Source organism: Primulina tabacum, chromosome 8 (assembly GCF_025594145.1).
Source record: "Primulina tabacum isolate GXHZ01 chromosome 8, ASM2559414v2, whole genome shotgun sequence".
Classification (NCBI taxonomy): domain Eukaryota; kingdom Viridiplantae; phylum Streptophyta; class Magnoliopsida; order Lamiales; family Gesneriaceae; genus Primulina; species Primulina tabacum.
The window spans coordinates 40,570,886-40,589,905 of NC_134557.1; the positions used below are offsets into that span (position 1 = coordinate 40,570,886).

Below are 19,020 nucleotides of genomic sequence, written 5' to 3' on the forward strand. Positions count from 1 at the left end.
CAAAATACGATCCGTGATACTGTCTCGCACAAGTTTTTGCCAAGTTTGAAATAGTAAATTCCTAGTTGAAATTGCTTCAAATTGGAATCAAAGCCATCAATAATCGGAATAAAATTACATATAAGCAATTTGGTTTATTACTAGGAATTTAGGTTTTTATTGGATATCATTTAGTTTTGAATTTCGGGATTTATTCTAAATATTCAATAACTTGATTTATAATAATGAAGTCAATTCTCCGTTGATCTATTCAATGCTGAAGTAAGACATGCTATTAATGTGGGTATCTCTGGTGCACAATCTGCGTTCAGATCTTGATAAAGCTATTTAGAATCAAATATCAATTGACAAGAGGTCCTTGTGCATCCCTTGAAAAAAAAAAGCTTTAATTTCTGATTTCTACTATAAACAATACAATATCGATGTAATCTTGATTTTAAAAAATAAATCATAATATGCGATTATATTTGGTTTTATGTCGAGTGAGACTTTAACATTGACTTTGTTATAATGAACATACTTTAACACTGCGATATCATAGGACTCGAATTTCATTAACTAAGTATTTAATTGGTATTCCTAACTCATTATAAATAGCGAGCCTACCCGAATTAAATAAGGGTCGCCCACAAATTTGCATTCAATTCATTTAATTTGGCAACACTTAATAAAGGAAGAGTATTTTCCCATGTAGTCCTAAATATATCGATCAATTATATAAATTTTATTTTTTTCGAAAACATGTTAAGGCGCCAAAATTGATCGAAAAGCACAAAATATCATTTTCTAAACATTACTTGATTCTAGTAATAGAACGTAAATACGAACAACCAATCACATCTAATTCGCAAAGATTAATGAGATGTTAGTGTTAGTGCAATTTTTCATCTACTCTTCTTATTCATTTTCACGTATGAGGTTCACAAAAAAATCTTCGATTTTACGTATAAGAATAAATGTAGATTGTTGGATATATATCTTAGACAATTTTAAACTTGTGGAACTTGTCTCTTGTGAGACGGTCTCACGAATCTTTATCTATGAGTGAGACGGGTCAACCCTACCGATATTAACAATAAAAAAATAAAACTCTTAGCATAAAAAGTAATATTTTTTCATGGATGATTCAAATAAGATATCTGTATCACAAAATACGATCTGTGAGACCATCTCACGTAAGTTTTTTTCGAACTTGAGTGGTGAACCCAATCGATAACATATAATAAAACAAAACATCAAATATCCAAATTACACATAATTTTATGTGTTGTATGGAGTCCGATCTTTCTGGTAACGGCATCGACATGTGCCTGTCACCCTTAACGGGTTCAGGACCACATGTTACGTTAACCCGTTCATTTGATCCGGATCAAATCAGCATCTTTCTCCCCCCGAATTTCCCATTTTACCCCTTTATTTCTGGTACTGAAAGCTAGAGTAAAAAAGAAAGCCAGCTTTTAACCTTTTAAGATCACACACACACGCATATATATACATATACTCGCACGCACATTCTTCGCGCACACATATATATATATGGATACGTTGTATGTATAGGTTGGTAGGGAGAGATGGAGAAATACTACCTGCAGGAGAGATTTGAGGAGAGCACAGGAGCAGAGGAGGAGGGAGATGTGCTGATGAATTTCATCAAGAAGAGGAAGATGTGCCCCGAGCTTCAATGCGCCTACTACGGCGACGTGGAGTTTCCGGAGAATTCTGTGTCCTCTGCGGCGTCTGTAGCCTGTGGCGGAGATGATGATGATGATGATGATGATGATGATGATGATGATGAGTCGAGTTGTGGAGTGGCGGAGAGCGTCGTGTCGGCGGATCTAGAGGTGAGAACCTGAAATTCCGGGGATTTTGCGGTTCTGTTGGTTTCTGGTGATTATATATGTGGTGGCTGATGTTTTGAGCTTCCAGGATATCGTTGATTTGCAGTGCGAGGGCTTGGATGCGGAAATTTCCATGGCGATCAATTGCAGCGGGTTGTTACGGAAAATTTTGCTTCTCTTAGTATACACTGATATGCTTATATTTTCGTTCAAACAAAGACCGTTTCTAATAATTTTCATGTGAATCTTTACTCGGTTGTTAATTTACTTCAATTTCACTGTTTTCTTCATTCTTTTCTGCGATTTTGATTCTCAGTAGGATTCAGTCGTCGACACCAACGAGCGAGATTCGTGGAGATTCCGAGCAATCGTCACTGGAATCAACTCCGCATGCAACGAGTAACAGTGCCTCCTCGACGGCGGAGACGATGCCATCAGCGGCGGAGATAGAAGAGTTCTTCGCGGCGGCGGAGAAGTACGAGCAAAAACGATTCGCCGAAAAGTAAGCTAACCAAACTTCATAATCATTACTAGGCGTCTACAGTGCGCATGATAAGACTCGTTACCCCCCGGCTCATTATAGCGGCTATAATGAGTAGTGATTTGATTGGGTGATTCTGTATCGTTTTCAGGTATAACTATGATATTGTGAAGGACTATCCAGTGGAAGGCAAGTATGAGTGGGTTCCTTTGCACCCTTGAAAATCAATTTCACTACCAAAAAAAGGAATTGATTCCTCTCTTTTTTGAAAAAAATTCCCTTTAATTTCATTATTTTCTGAGTTAGTCTAGCTTAGCTGTCTTGTGTATGTATAGCAGCATAATTTATATTTTCATGTAAAGAAGCTAAATGATCTATCCTATTGTCATTTTCCACAATCTTGTTATAAATTATTGGAATTTGTATTTTGGGAAAAGATAATATTGGTGTATATAGCTAAAAAAAACTTAAGGGTGCATTTCGAGAGATAGATTTGAAACTCGTGAATTTCGATTATAATTTTATTATTTACACTGAAACAATAGATTAATAGCAAAAACTTGTGTGATACGGTCTCACAGGTCGTATTTTATGAGACGGATCTCTTATTTGGATTATCCATGAAAAATTATTACTTTTTATGCTAAGAGTATTACTTTTTATTATGAATATCGGTAGGGATATTACTTTTTATGATAAGATTATTACTTTTTATTGTGAATATCGGTATGGTTGACGCGTCTCACAGATAAAGATTCGTGAGACCGTCTCACAAGAGACCTGCTCTAGATTAATTCTAAATTAGCATCTTACTGATTTATACATTAATAATATAAAGTATAATGAATTTCAATTGATTTTATCATCGGCTGAAATTGAAATTTGTATTAATTAACATGAAGTATCATATGAACATGTAAGGTGCAAATTTGGAGTTTATAATTTTATTTTTCTAAGCAAATAAACTACATTTGTGATCGATGAATTTGAAAATAATCAATCCAAACACTGACTCGAAACATGAGCTCATTAGAGATACATACAAGAACTAAATACCTCAAATATCAACTTGGTGAATTTTGGAGTACTGGTTAAGTCTACACACGTAGAGGAAAAACATGTTGCTTCGCACGAAATAATTAGAAGCTCGAAGAGAGATGAGAGAACAAGTGTTTTTTTATGCGAATTGAATTGTCTTTTCTAATAAAAACTATGTCGGTATTGATAGGACGAAAATATAAAAAAAGTGAAAATTTTAAAATAAAAAAGTACATAAATTGACGGAATAAAAGCAGACTTTTAGACCAAAACAAATAGGGAAAGAGCTGGAATTAATTTTGATTTTTTTTAGTGAATTTAATACCAAAACAAAAATTATCAAAGACAAAATACTCAATTCGAATCTCAAAATAATTTAATGTTTCCAAAATATATTCGTTGGTTGATAATTTTTTTGTTTTTGATAGAAAAATATGACATGCATGGTCTTAAAATCCGACAACTCCTTATTTGTCACATACAAAATAACAGGATTATTCATGAGATCACTCCATTTTGGGACGTTCTAGGTTATCCTTTTTGTTCAGATCCTTAGATGTTTAAATAAATTTACCCTCTAAATTTCGCATTATATATATATATATATATATCGATTGTTGGTCGTACGCCAAAAATTTACCCTCTAAATCCTATGTTGGTCGTACGCTTGGTCGTATGCCAAAAAATACACGTTTTTTCAGCTTTTTGGTAGTCAAAAATGAATATAACGGGGACCGAGTTTTAACTCTGATGATCTCACTTTCTTTCTTCCTTATAACAACTCAGTCCTCCACCTCTTTTAATAGGATTTCAAAAAGTAAAAAAAAAAATGAATATAATGGTATTGTCAGGAATTGACTCAGTGAGGAATTGATTATATTTTTTGGAAGTGGGTAGAGTTTTTATGGTTGAAAAGAGCGTTTTTGTTTGGGGATATTTTCATTTTCTTTTTATTAATCAAATGTTTTATCAATGAATAATTTTATTTTGTTCATATATGGTGTTTAATATATTTATTTTTTAATAATTTTTACAAAAAGTATTTGAACAAAAGATAACATGATTTAAAACATCAAATGTAATAGAAAATTCTATATAATATAAAGAGTAGGTCTCTTGTGAGGCGGTCTCACGAATCTTTATCTGTGAGACGGGTCAACCCTAACGATATTCACAATAAAAATTAATACTTTTAGCATAAAAAGTAATATTTTTTCATGGATGACCCTAAATAAGATATCTGTCTCACAATTAAATATGACAACTGAAACCATCTCACACGAGTTTTTGCCTAATATAAATAGACCATCCCAAGAAAACTTGTTAGCTGCATGATATATCATCGTGGAAAATATTTCAAATTTCATGGCTCGATCACTAATGATAATATATATATGACAAAATGTAATGTGTAGTTAATATTAATATTTGCTACACTTATTGTCTCATTATCTGTGAGTAAGAAAAACGTGTTTGACTTAGTTTATAAACTTATATAAAACATTTTATAAACCTTGAAAATTAAGATAATATTTTTTAAAAATACTTGTCATATGTCGAAATAAGCTATTTGATAGTTTATAAATTATTTTGGAAATATTGGGTTCATGCTAATTTATTTTTAAGATATTATTTTAATTATTAAAATACCAGAGCATCTCTCAAATATATATATTATCGAACGAATCAAGTTGAATTCTAGAAATATATATACTCGTTATTTCTATTATTGTAATAACTCAAAGAAAGCACATGGTCCAAATATATACATTCTGCACGATTTTTATTTATAATAAATAAGTTTTTATCAAAATATATCTTCTAAAATTGAGTAGAAAAACATATATATCCAAACAGATTTTCACAATTCTCCAAAATGAGAAAGTGATTCTTGAAAAAAAAAATAGAAAACAATTTTACAATAAACTCTTTTAGTTTTAAAACGTAAATAAGGGAAAATAATTTTTTTTATCCACTAACTTTTGATTGTGGTTTACTAAGTTTGGTTTTAATATAATGATTTCTAATTTACAGTAATTATAATTCAATTGATAATGCGACACGAAAAAATGTTGACATGTTACTGAAAAATTTTGAGCATTGCATCGAAAAAATTTTACTTGTCATATGTCACGTCAACAATTGGACAAAAATAGTCGAAAATTAAAATCAATATAACAACATCAAATTTGAAAACTTAATAGACAAAAAAAACATTCCCCGTAAAAAAACATATATGCAACCAAAGTAAGAACCCTAATATTTTTCCAATTATTTGGGAAACAGATAAAAATAAAGAAAGCTACAATTTAAATATGCGTGTTCACTGATCCTGCTGATTTTTAGATTAATTAAATTTTTATATTTTTCCATATCATATATTGTATTCGAGATTCATTTTGTTTTCTCAATCATAATAATAATAAAAACAACAAAAATATCATAATAATTATTTTACTATTACTCGATAATTAATAATGATCTCTAAAGACACATGTAATTAGTATTTTATAATTAATATTTAATAGTATTACAATTGAAACTTATATATTTAATTATAGCAAAAACTTGTGTGAGACGGTCTCACATGTCGTATTTTGTGATACGGATCTCTTATTTGGGTCATCCATGAAAAATTATTACTTTTTATGTTAAGAATATTAATTTTTATTATAAATATCGGTAGAATTAACCAGTTTTACAGATAAAAATTAACGAGACCGTCTCTTTAATTAGTAAGGAACGTGCGTGTATTGTGTTCATTATTAGAGTGAGTAGTGAAGCACGTGCTGTGGAGTGGTTGTCAACTCACTTCCATGTGCTTTGGATCTGATGCATTATTAATTAATCAATTAATTAATATTAATTTATTAACTTTTGATAATTATTAATTGTAGTTTTAATTAAATCAAAGTAGGAAGAGGGAAGGAATTGATGTTGCTAATTAGTTAACTAATTCAAGAAATTCGCCCTCGAATTCAACAAAATCCCTTTCTTAATTACCTTATTTCTAATACAGCGTGGATTTTTTTTTTAAATGTATAATATATTATAAACTAGTTGACTTATATCTGATTATTATATACTCCTCTTTGTCACGAAAACCTTCGAGCATACTAAACACACGATCATAGTCAAATGTGAAATGATTTGATTTTTTTTATCAAGTAGTTATGTGTCTCAGTTCGACCGTTCGTTATAATTCTTTCGGCATGACTTCAAAGCTAAAAATATAAATTGAATAATATAATAAAATTATATATAGAATTCATGAAGAACATCAAATCTAATTATGTTGTTATCAACTTGAGAAACGTTTTTACAAGAATAATGGAAGAACACGTTGAATATCAAGAAATTTGACGATTGGAAATTGAAATAAATAGACAAATGATCGAGAGAATTTTGCAGAAGTTTTGCTGTAGCTTTTTGTTGATTTTTTGTCGAGAGCTTTTTTGTTCTTTGCCGCTGGTTTTTGTTCAACTCCGTCGAACAATTCCGGCAATCTTCAACAATCACCAATTACAGATCGTGGGTAAGGTTTTTCAGACGTGCACATCAACTGACTTCTTCATAGACTTGGCAACTGAGCTTCTAACATTTGATGGACTTCCATTGCTGGTGAACTTTGCAGAATTTGAGCTCATCGACTCCATACAATTTGTTGTATTTAAATACAATATTATCATATAGTTTGGTTTACCAAAAACCATGCTTGTTACTTTATAAAAAATTATATCCGATAAAAGCTCTCTTAGTAAGGAGTGTAGGAACAATAATTTGTACCAAACATATTTTATGTAATCATTAATATAGAAATGTACATGTAATAATCATGCTTATTATTAATTGTATGTTTTAATCAAGTCGATTAAGGTTAATTAATAGACAGATTATTTTTAAAAATTGATCGATCGGATAGGTTTTTAGTTTGCAAAAAAATATGATAATTAGAGGGGAGTATAATTCATTGGTTTTGAGGATATTTTATAATGGGATTTTTAATATTTTTCCTTATAAATAATTAATAAATTTCTATCATATAATTTAATCAAGATTTATAAGTACTACATAGATTAGTAATGGTATAATTTGGAGGCTCAGTTGACTACCAAGCCTTAGGCCGAGCCTATACCAAACCACACTCCGAAGCCCAAATACACACACCCAAGATTTAGCCTTATCCAAGACCTTTGAGTTAGCCCAAACCAAATACCAAAACAATTTTATTTAAATTATAATAAGCTCAAACCCAATTGTAAGATCAATACATGCTTCTCATTAATCACATGTTAAAAAAATCTTTATTACGATTATTTCACTATTCAAAAGAAATTTATGTATAAAGTTATCAATAAAATTTATTTTTGTTAGTATAATATAACTAACAAAAAATAATATTTTTGACATAAAAATTACTTTTTTTAATTAGTCAGAAGACCTGTCTCACAAAATATCGTTTTACAGAAGTTTCAGTGTTTCTTTTGAGGTAAAAATTTTAGTTTTAAATTTTTATTATATTAAATTTATTTTATGTACAAATACTTTCTGACAAAATTATTTTTACACAATTTTTTTTTTCAAAATTACTATTGGACCATTTTTTATTTCAAAATAGTCATTTCAACTTATTTTCATAATTATCAAATTACACAGTGATCTTTTATTAAAATTTGTAATTATGATATTAATTTTTTAAATATAAATTAATTAAAAAAACAAGTGATGTGACATTATTTATTTTTACGCGATTCATTTTTTTTTTTAAAACTTCTGTGATTCGTGAAAGCAATTCTTTCGAGTCACCGGCGGCCTATTGAATCAGACAGCCAATCTTCCTTGGCGGGCAATTTCTCTTGATCGGATCCATCTCTTCTCTCCATCAATTCTGACAATTCTTAAAACCTTATTTCGATTAGTGTATTGTTCGATCGCATCCATCTCGTGCGCGTAAACATAATATTAACTAGTGCACTGACGCACGCTGACCGACAATTTCGGTTGGGAATAAATCTAGCAAGCGGACTAGGTCAAATTATAATAAATGGATGATGAGTCCAAGTATCGATCCCACAGAGACTAATATTTAATTACTAGAATTTATATCACTTAACTTAAGCTAGACAAAATAAATAAAAAAGATGATATGTTGATTATTAATCTAAACTTTAAATAAAATAATTGTAATTAAAAACGAGGGATTCAAATTCAAATAAATAACTAAGACAAACAACGGTACCAAACTCTACTATATTGACACGTGTTAAAATTCAATTAATTATTTAATTCTTGACAATCACGGTGAAATCCCCAAATTTATTTGTTAAACGATTCCTCGAGTTAATAAACCTATTTAAATCTAACAGTCCAATTATTTCTAATTGAATTTAATTAGATCTAAATGCATTAAATCTTCGTGGAATTTCAGTTTTCACCTAAAACCGCACATTGAAACCGAATATTATTTCTAGTCAGTTTAACCATTTGTTGATGACGTCTTTGTTGCTATATTTAACCAATCATCTTCCGATTCGTGATTAATCAACAGACATGTAAATAGTTGATCAGACTATTAACAAGAAATATTAAACTAACATCAATCAATAATTAAAATCAAGAAAAATAATATATTGAAAATAAACCAAATATCAAACAAAATATTTTTTGGCCCTATTGTGGTCTTAGCCTAAAGAAAATTATTCCATGAATTCAAAATAGAAGTGAAAAGTCATATTTAAGTTCATAGAAGAAAACAAAAGAAAGAAGGAAATAAGAGGAATTCTTTGTGATTTAGACGTGTGTGAGGAATTCTTTCAGCTTCTGTCCTCCAATCTTCTTCCCCTTATGTTCTTCTTCCGCGTAGTCGCTACTTCACTGTAGCTTTTTTTCTTTTGTGCTTTCTTCCCTTCTCTCTCCTTCTGCGATGCCTTCTTCTGTCTCTTCCCTCTGTATACTTCTCTCTTCTCTCCTCTTTTCTATGTTCTGTCCCTTCCGCGCTGGTTTTTTCTTTTGTTTTGTGCCTCCCTTTCACGTCTCTGACTCTTCTCATTTTTATTCTTCTCAATGGCCTCATCTTTCAAATATTTTAAGCCCATGTCAAGTATAAAAAATGTAGATAAGATATTTATCAAGATTTACATAGATTTTTCTAAATTTTCAATATCATCAAGGAATGAGAATATTTTATTTCATTTCTTTTGATATTTCGTTTCCTTTGAAATCTTATAAAATCATCTTATCTCTCAATTTAGGCATTTTTTCCTCTTCTATTCAAATCTATAATTATTATAAAATTAATTAAGATAAGCACAAAATTAGGGATAATAGGTCTAGATAAGCACAAATATTATAAAATAAAATCCCTAAAATCTCTATAAGATTTGGGCTTATCAATCCCCCCACACTTAGCTTTTGTTCGTCCTCGAACAAATAAAAGAATAAAAATATAACCGAAGAATATTCAATGATTCACCACAAAATTGATACAATCAACACTTTTCAACCTTCCAAATTCCGTCACACTCAATCAAAAGATCACAATTCGAAAATCATAAAATTCACTTTCGTTGCAACTTTAAAAAACTCAAGCATTCACTAGAAAAGATCAAGATAATGAGACGTGTGTAGTGTGAAAGTCAAAACTCATATTCCTCAAAGGTGTTTTAGTTCAATGAGTGCTCATATTTTCTGAATTTTTTTTATATAAAGAAACTCTCCATAAGCTTGTCTTTCATACTTTTTTCCACTAAATGTTGGAGGAATATGATCCGGTCAATAGGTCTTTTCAAGCTTATAACGTTAGGCCACGGCTCACGGCTACAATAAAGATAGGAAATTCAAAATGAGAGAAAATAAACAATTTAATCATATAGCGCACTCTTTCATCTCTTATATTCCCCCTCATTGATATTCATCATCATCCATCAACTTTTTTCATCTTCCCCCATTATTTTTCTCTTTTGCTTCAGTTTTTTTTTTCAATCCTTAACGACATTCCCTTTTAGATTTTTCAATCACCACATCAATATTCCTCCTTCCTTTCTTTTTCATTATGTATCTTTTCATCAATCACTTTCTCATTTTTCATGATTTTTTTCAAACTCCTCCAATTTTTCTTATCAATTATCAACACATGTGAGTTGTTGAAAATTTTAAAGCGCTAAAGGGGTTTATTTCTCTCAAAATTAAGGTAGAGGAATAGTGTATATGCTAGAATTGGGCAGTTGATGTGGGATTTTAAAGGAATACGAATGGGGGCTAATTGTATGTCTTTGACACACTCCATTCGATTTTTATAGGCTCAAAATGGGATATTATGGATATAAATGATGCATTGGGTAGGCTCGAAAGGCTCAAACGGTCCAAGGATCGCCTAAATCATCCCCATGTCATTTTCCTCCGTATTTTCGCCTCGAAAGATAATCAGACAAGTTCTAGACTGTTTCTTTTCTTCTTTTTTTTTTCTTTTTTTTTCAATTATATATATATATATATATATATATATATATATATATATATATGAGCTGACCTTTTGTCAATTCACAATTAATTCATATAAGTATGACTTAAAGTGCATAGATGGTGTCTCAAAACATGATACAAAACTAGTTTGTGCTATAATCCTTCAGCTACAACTACAGCTCATCTCAATCAATTCTAGGTGTGATTCAATCTCTCGAGTGATCAAAAATCTAGGAAGTCAATTAGTGTGTAATGTAATCACAAATGCGGTTTCTTAAAAAATAACCGGAAAAATTTTCATGCTCGAGGATTAAACATTGAAACGCATGCTAAGTGTTGTTCAATAATCCCCCCCACACTTTAGATTTACACTGTCCTCAGTGTCATGCCATTCGAAAAGAATATAAAATTTTGATGTAAAATAACAAGAAAGAACTTCCTTGACAGTGTTGCTTTGAGATCCAAGAAGTGCTCTATGGGGCTGGTAGAATTCCTCTGTGCTGGAGATCTTTTATTTCAACAGTTTAGTTTTTCCAGAATCTAAATCATCTTGCTTCATTTCAATATTCCCTACACACACCAAAATCACAGAGAATTAAACAAACAAAATGAAAAAAATAAAAATAAAAAATGAAACGACAGGAAATAAAATAAATCACTGGGTTGCCTCCCAGCAAGCGCTAAATTCATTGTCTATAACTTGACTACGGAGAAGCATCCATCAAATAGCGGCTTCCGCCCATAGTAAATATCATACAATATTACATATGGGTCTTGATTATATGTGCCCTCAAGCTTGGCATGATATTGACATTGCACTCTCGTCGCTCCAACAACACTCGGTAAAAAATTGATTATTAGGGGAAGAACAATCCAATCCATGATAAAGCTCATAGAGGATGTAATATTCTTGAGTTTGCGTTGATAGAAATAAAGAATCTGCTGGTGTAATATATGTTAAAACCATATTTGAGTTCAAATCCTTCGCCTTCTGTTCCTCTACATCTTCCAACTTCACTTCTGCCTCATCTTTGCGTAGGGATTCCTCGAAGAATTCTTCTTCCTCCAGCTTCACTTCTGCCTCATCTTTGCACAGGGATTGCTCATAGAATTCTTCTTCCTTCAGCTCAAATACTTGTGGAAGATCAGATTCAGATGAAATTTCTACATGATTTGAATCACTCTCCAAACCTTTATTGTTTGAGTTGTCATCATTAACCCATACCTGATTGGTCATTAATTGATCGACAAAAATCGCTTCGTTCTCTTGGTGGATTTCGGACACTGGTTGCATTAAAAGCTCAATCTGCTCATCGATGAAACACAAAGAGTTGACCATCTTCTCCCACTGGGCCATGATTTCATCTAAATGTGCACTACGCTCTTCTTGTTGCTCAAATGGTTGGTTTACAAAATTGGGGCAAAATTGTGGAGGATATTGGTGACTCCAACCCTGCAGTGAAGGATCACAATGCTAGTGGTAGTCGAAATCTGCCATATCATTTAACAAGTGCATCGAACTGTTGTATTCTCTATTAAATAAGTGACTACCAGTTGCCAAAGCTCCATAATTTACCCAATTTCTTGTTGCCTCATCCAAACCAAAATAAAAAATTTGAATAAGAATGTAGTTTGACAAATCATGAAACCGAAAGTTGTTTGCCAGATCATTGAATCTCCCCCAAGCAGCATAGAATGGTTCCGAGTATTTTTGGGCAAAATTCGTGAACACTCCCCGGTGATCCATCTTGAAGTACCTCACAATAAAACAAATAAATTAGAAAAAAAACAGAGGATTTTTTTATCTTTTTTTTTTGGGAAAAAAAATGTCTAGTCTCAATAAAGCAATTTATTCCAATATTAAATAAATTAGTCCCCGGCAACGGCGCCAAAAACTTGACCGACGATTTCGGTTGGGAATAAATCTAGCAAGCGGACTAGGTCAAGTTATAATAAATGGATGATGAGTCCAAGTATCGATCCCACAGAGACTAATATTTAATTACTAGAATTTATATCACTTAACTTAAGCTAGACAAAATAAATAAAAAGATGATATGTGGATTATTAATCTAAACTTTAAATAAAATAATTGCAATTAAAAACGAAGGATTCAAATATCAAGGAGGGATTCAAATTCAAATAAATAACTAAGACACACAACGGTACCAAACTCTACTATATTGACACGTGTTAAAATTCAATTAATTATTTAATTCTTGACAATCACGGTGAAATCCCCAAATTTATTTGTTAAACGATTCCTCGAGTTAATAAACCTATTTAAATCTAACAGTCCAATTATTTCTAATTGAATTTAATTAGATCTAAATGCATTAAATCTTCGTGGAATTTCAGTTTTCACCTTAAACGGCACACTGAAACCGAATACTATTTCTAACCAGTTTAACCATGTGTTGATGACGTCTTTGTTGCTATATTTAACCAATCATCTTCCGATTCGTGATTAATCAACAGACATGTAAATAGTTGATCAGACTATTAACAAGAAATATTAAACTAACATCAATCAATAATTAAAATCAAGAAAAATAATATATTGAAAATAAACCAATTATCAAACAAAATATTTTTTGGCCCTATTGTGGTCTTAGCCTAAAGAAAATTATTCAATGAATTCAAAATAGAAGTGAAAAGTCATATTTAAGTTCATAGAAGAAAACAAAAGAAAGAAGGAAATAAGAGGAATTCTTTGTGATTTAGACGTGTGTGAGGAATTCTTTCAGCTTCTGTCCTCCAATCTTCCTCCTCTTATGTTCTTCTTCCGCATAGTCGCTACTTCACTGTAGCTTTTTTTCTTCTGTGCTTTCTTCCCCTTCTCTCTCCTTCTGCGATGCCTTCTTCTGTCTCTTCCCTCTGTATGCTTCTCTCTTCTCTCCTCTCTTCTCTGTTCTGTCCCTTCCGCGCTGGTTTTTTCTTTTGTTTTGAGCCTCCCTTTCACGTCTCTGACTCTTGTCATTTTTATTCTTCTCAATGGGCCTCATCTTTCAAATATTTTAAGCTCATGTCAAGTATAAAAAATGTATATAAGATATTTATCAAGATTTACATAGATTTTTCTAAATTTTCAATATCATCAAGGAATGAGAATATTTTATTTCATTTCTTTTGATATTTCGTTTCCTTTGAAATCTTATAAAATCATCTTATCTCTCAATTTAGGCATTTTTTCCTCTTCTATTCAAATCTACAATCATTATAAAATTAATTAAGATAAGCACAAAATTAGGGATAATAGGTCTAGATAAGCACAAATATTATAAAATAAAATCTCTAAAATCTCTATAAGATTTGGGCTTATCACACGCGTTGCGTGCTTGTATAATATTTTTTATAATTCATTTGATTTATATTTAAATGAAGATCAAAATATAATTATAAGAAATAGTGAGGGACTACAATGTAATTTTGATATATAAATTAAAAAATAAATTGAAAAATAAAAAAATAAAAAAATGACCTCAGTGAGAATTGAACCAATAACCTAAACTCCAAAAAATAATGACTTTATCCGCTGAACTACATATAATTTGCATTAAAATTTTAACATTTTATTAATATATATAATTAGTAAAACAGACCATGACACCAAAGTTAGTTACTCTAAGTGTCTCAAACTTAATAAAATAGTATAGATATTAATTATTAATTTATGGATTTATTTTTTATTTTTATTTTAGCTTCATTGATGTATTGGCCTGGAAACATGTGGGTATGATTTTTCTTTGGTCTTGCTTTGATACGGATTTTTTTTGGCAGATATAAAGAAGAAACCATTTAGGATGATGGAAATTGCGGAACACATATTCGTGATCGAGTAAGATTTTTCTCTGCCTGTATTTTTCAGTTGTTTGAGTTGTAATCATTTGAAATGAATAAGCGAACCTTGTTAGATCGAATCGACGTTTATCATAATAATTAGATCTGTTAGACAGCTAATTAAGTTCTCGAGAGTTATATATATGGACTTAAATATTCCTGGCTTGACTAGCCAAAGTTTCGATTTTTACATGGTAGTAGAAGCCACCGTTATATGTTAGACTATCCTATTGACCACCTTATAATGTCTTGTAAATATCTTGCTCTAGTTGTTTATTCTTTAGTGTGTTAGATGTCTCGTATAAGTTGAATTAAGTCTTTGAGAGTTTTTTATACGAGCTTGAACAAATTTTACCTTTAGGCTAACTTTTGAGATGAAGTTAGGCCAAAAGCTCAATGTTAACAAGATCAAAAAAACATCTATAAGAATTAGGCTTGAAAGTCTAGATCAAGGTTGCCAAGATTTATCGTTTAAATATATTTTTGTTCTAGTAGCCTCCTCTGTTGATTGTGATATATATGGGATTTGTGTGATGATCCTGACAACGAGGGAGGGGTGTTTGGAGTGGGGGATGAATGGACGATTGATCGCATCGAAAAATTTAAGATTTCAAGTAGAATTTTCGAAAACCTTAATTTTCGCCCCAGCAGATTTTATATAATGGCCACTTTGAGTCGTCTGGTCCCCTTTTCAAAGTTTGCAGGTTTGTCTTGTTAGAGTAGATGCCCTGCAAGCCAACGGTTGGCTAGGGAATTTATTGAGTCAAGTGAAATAAACAATCTTTATTTTAATATAATTTAACTTTTTATGGTCTTGTTATACTTTATCTGTATATCCATGCAAACAGCATATATAAAGTCCTTAATTATGCTGTAATACAAATGAATCGTAATTCGATGTTGAAACTCATTTGTAAAAACTGCATATTCTAAATTCGTTCCTAGTCGATTCAGCCGCCTAAAACAGGGATAAAGGCCGCTTGAGCTCGAGACTAGCATATGTGATGTTGTGTACTGCGTTTCTTGGTAAGGGCATAGAGATGTCCAAACATGCAGATGGGTAGTCATATGATGATTATACCGAACAACCTTCCCTCGGACTTTCCAAGTGGTTATCATTCATCGAGAGGATAAGTCCGTGGTTATGATTGTACACCATTAGTCCTTACGACCCGGGACAACACTGAGGCTCTATGTAGAACCCGTAAATCAGTCTACGTATAAGCCATGCATAATTCTAGATTTTTTAAAATTAAATTGACTTCATTGCATGATTATTTTAAGGCATTTCTTTGAATTTAATTATTTTATTATTTCATGCAGTAGTTTGATTTTTAGCATTCAGTTATTTCAGTGAGGCCGGACTGGAGTTGGAGTTTTGAGATAGAATTTAAGATTCGAGAAATATTTCCAGAAGTTAATTTAGCTAGCAAGTAAGTTCATTTAAGTTAAAAAGGATGTTTTGAGGATTTAATTTAATTACTTGAGGTGATTAAGAAATAAGTTCATTTAAGTTCCAATAATTAAGGGTTAATTCACTAAATTATTTAAAGGATTAGTGAGGCTTTTAAGGGTTATTAAGTTACTAGATAATCAACATTTCCCCTCCATTTATTAGTGAATTTTCGGCCCCCCTTAGTTGCTAAATTATCCCTTGCCAACCCAACACATTTGACCCTTTCTTTGTATTTAATTAGTAGGATAATTCTTTTATTTTTGGGAACACCATTTAATTAATGATCTACCTTATCCTCACCTAGTCTAGATGGTAATGGATCGGCCACCTCACCCCAACATGCACCAACAAATCATTTGATATCAAACTAGAATTCAAAATTCAAAAGGTGGAGACTTGGTCTTGATTTGTTCCCTATATCTTGCAACCATTTCCCTCACTCTCTTAACCACCCTTTCCCCTCCCCCATCACCGAATTAGAGAGTATTTCAGAGTGGAAAAACCGTGAGAATTCAGTGGGACATAGGAGAGAAAAATCGAGTAAGAAGAAAGGTAGAAAAGGAAAGAAGCGCTCCACCTCCTCCGCGCCGAGTCGTCGTATTCTTTTCGTTTTTATTTCAAACGATAACCAAGGCATGTCTAGATTCTTTCAAACCTCAATCAAGTCATATTAGCAATTATTTTTCAGTATGTGATCGTGTTTTATCAAGAAAATATCGAGATGCATGTCCAAATATTTTCGAAACCATGGTGCAGATTTTTTTGATTTTCCTTGGCAAGCTTCACGTTTCCTCTTGTTTAGTGGTTTCAGGTGGATGGTTCGACTCCAGGCTCCCAAGGCGGCATCTAGACACGTAATAGGGTGCATTAGGACCATGTTGGTCCATTCAAATCAGCCCCATGCATGATGGAACCAAAAATGACAGCAGCATTCCTCCACTGCCATTTTGTGCTTCGAAATTTCAGATTTTTCTGTCAAGGGATTGAATCTGATCATGGCTGCCACAAGGCCCGTAGCCATGGTTAGATCGCTTCCCTAGCATGTCTAAGACATGACTAAGTCGCCCTTTTGGTGGCTTGGTCCATGGTGGATCGGTTTTAAAATAAAACACCAGAATAGCCCCTCCCCACTTTCGGTTCCCTTTTTTTTTTCAACTTGTGTTGTTTCGGTTTTTGGTGGAATGGTGTGGATCTGGTTTGGCCTATAGCCCTTAGCCATGGTTCATACCATGCCCCTAGATGTCTAGATCGTGCCATGGTCAATCAAATGGCCACTGGAACGATCGGTGACAACAAAACAAGAACAATGTCCCGACGTGCAGAATTGTTTCTCGGTAAGAACTTTCGGTTGGTTGCTGGAATGAGGCGAATTGTGGCTGGCCTAGGGCCCTTATCCATGGTTTAAATCATTCCTTGGGGTGTTTTTGAGAGGATATGGTCGGTGGTTCAAGCCCCAATGGCCAAAAGTCTCGCAAACGACGCGATGAAAGCGAAGTTGCTGCTGCTGGAATTTACAGCAAGTTGCTGTGTCGGTTCGGAGGCTCGTTCGAGTTCTCGGTCGGCTTTTAGCCTATGGCCTTGGACTGAATAGTGCCTCATCAAGTTAGGAAGGTTGTGTTTTTGACCGTTTGTGATTCGGATCATTTTTGAGGTCGTACGAGAATTTACGGTGCAATGTTCCAAATTGACTCTCGAAAGAGCGTTTCTTGTTTTGGCCTCCATTTCACCTAGATTTCGACCCTCATCATTTTAGGAGCATTAGTTCATAATTTTAAGTGTATTTTAATCATGACTATACGTCGGTTCAGTGTCGGTTCGGGTTGGTTCGGAGTCATGACTAAATACGAAGTCGTTAGACGTAATTGTTGCATTTTCAAACTTAATTGCATAGTTTGGTCAAGTTTAAGCTATTGCATATTTTTCATGGCATATTTAGGTTGCAGCGAGCCTGGGAGCGATCCAATACAGTTGGTAAAATATACAGGATATTTTCATTATGCCATTTAATTATATTACGTGCATGAAAATAGAAAATACTTATTTTTGAGATTTATGCGATATGGCTTGTGGTCAATTCACTATTATGGGAGCATTATTTTATACGGTCGCCAGTGACCGATCAGTTCAGTTTGGTACCACCCGGTCGCCAGTGACCGGCCAGCTCAGTTCAGTTTTATACTCCCCGGTAGCCAGTTACCGATCAGTTCAGTTCAGTGCAGAGGCCACAGGCGTAGACCATAATCTCAACAGAAAATTTTTACCAGTTATTTCAGTACAGGGCTCCGAGGAGCAAACATTTTTACTATGATTTCAATTCAGTTATGCACGTATTATAATTGCTCAGTACAAGTTATTTTCAGTATGCCTCATGACATGATATTTTATCCCATGCACATTTTACTTCAGTATTTACTCGTTACCTACGATATTTGCATGCTGAGTCTTTAGGCTCACTAGACTTGATTGTTGTAGGTACTGATGAGGCCAGGGCCGAGGGCGGGGACCAGTGAGCCAGCTTGGGTCGGCAGTAGTGGCACCCGAGGACCTCAGTTTCAGCATTTGCCATTTTTTTTATGCTCAGACATTTTATCAGCTGTTGAATATTTTTAAATTGTTATTTTCGGCAAACTTTATTTTCTTCCGCTGCTATATTTTTTTTAAAAAATTGAACTTGATTCATCAGTTGATTTTATGGTTGAGGCACTCCATTTATTATAAAAGAAAAATTTTTTATTTTCCGCAAATTTTCAAGCAAGGATTTTCGGGCCTCGACAGTTGGTATCAGAGCGGTGGTTCTGTATAGGGTTACACTACTACTGACCATGAGAAGCTCACGAAGCCACGCCTTCGGTCTGTAAGTTTTACAGTTCAGCATTTTATTTAAAGCATGAATTATTTTGTTAGCA

General features: G+C 32.6%; 1 protein-coding gene across 4 annotated transcripts; it reads left to right on the top strand.

Moving 5' to 3' along the window:
- The first annotated feature begins 1,497 nt into the window (after positions 1-1,497).
- On the top strand, positions 1,498-2,760 carry LOC142554177 (uncharacterized). Of its 4 annotated transcripts, none has more exons than XM_075664850.1 (5): positions 1,498-1,754; positions 1,785-1,841; positions 1,927-1,991; positions 2,158-2,340; positions 2,471-2,760. In XM_075664850.1, the coding sequence occupies exons 1-5, from the start codon at positions 1,572-1,574 to the stop codon at positions 2,538-2,540; spliced, it is 558 nt and encodes a 185-aa protein (XP_075520965.1). In that variant the 5' UTR covers positions 1,498-1,571; the 3' UTR covers positions 2,541-2,760. The 4 variants fall into 4 exon arrangements, with proteins under 4 accessions (XP_075520965.1, XP_075520963.1, XP_075520961.1 ...); XM_075664848.1 differs by having other exon boundaries at positions 1,499-1,754; positions 2,155-2,340; XM_075664846.1 differs by having other exon boundaries at positions 1,501-1,841; positions 2,155-2,340.
- Positions 2,761-19,020: the final 16,260 nt, after the last annotated feature.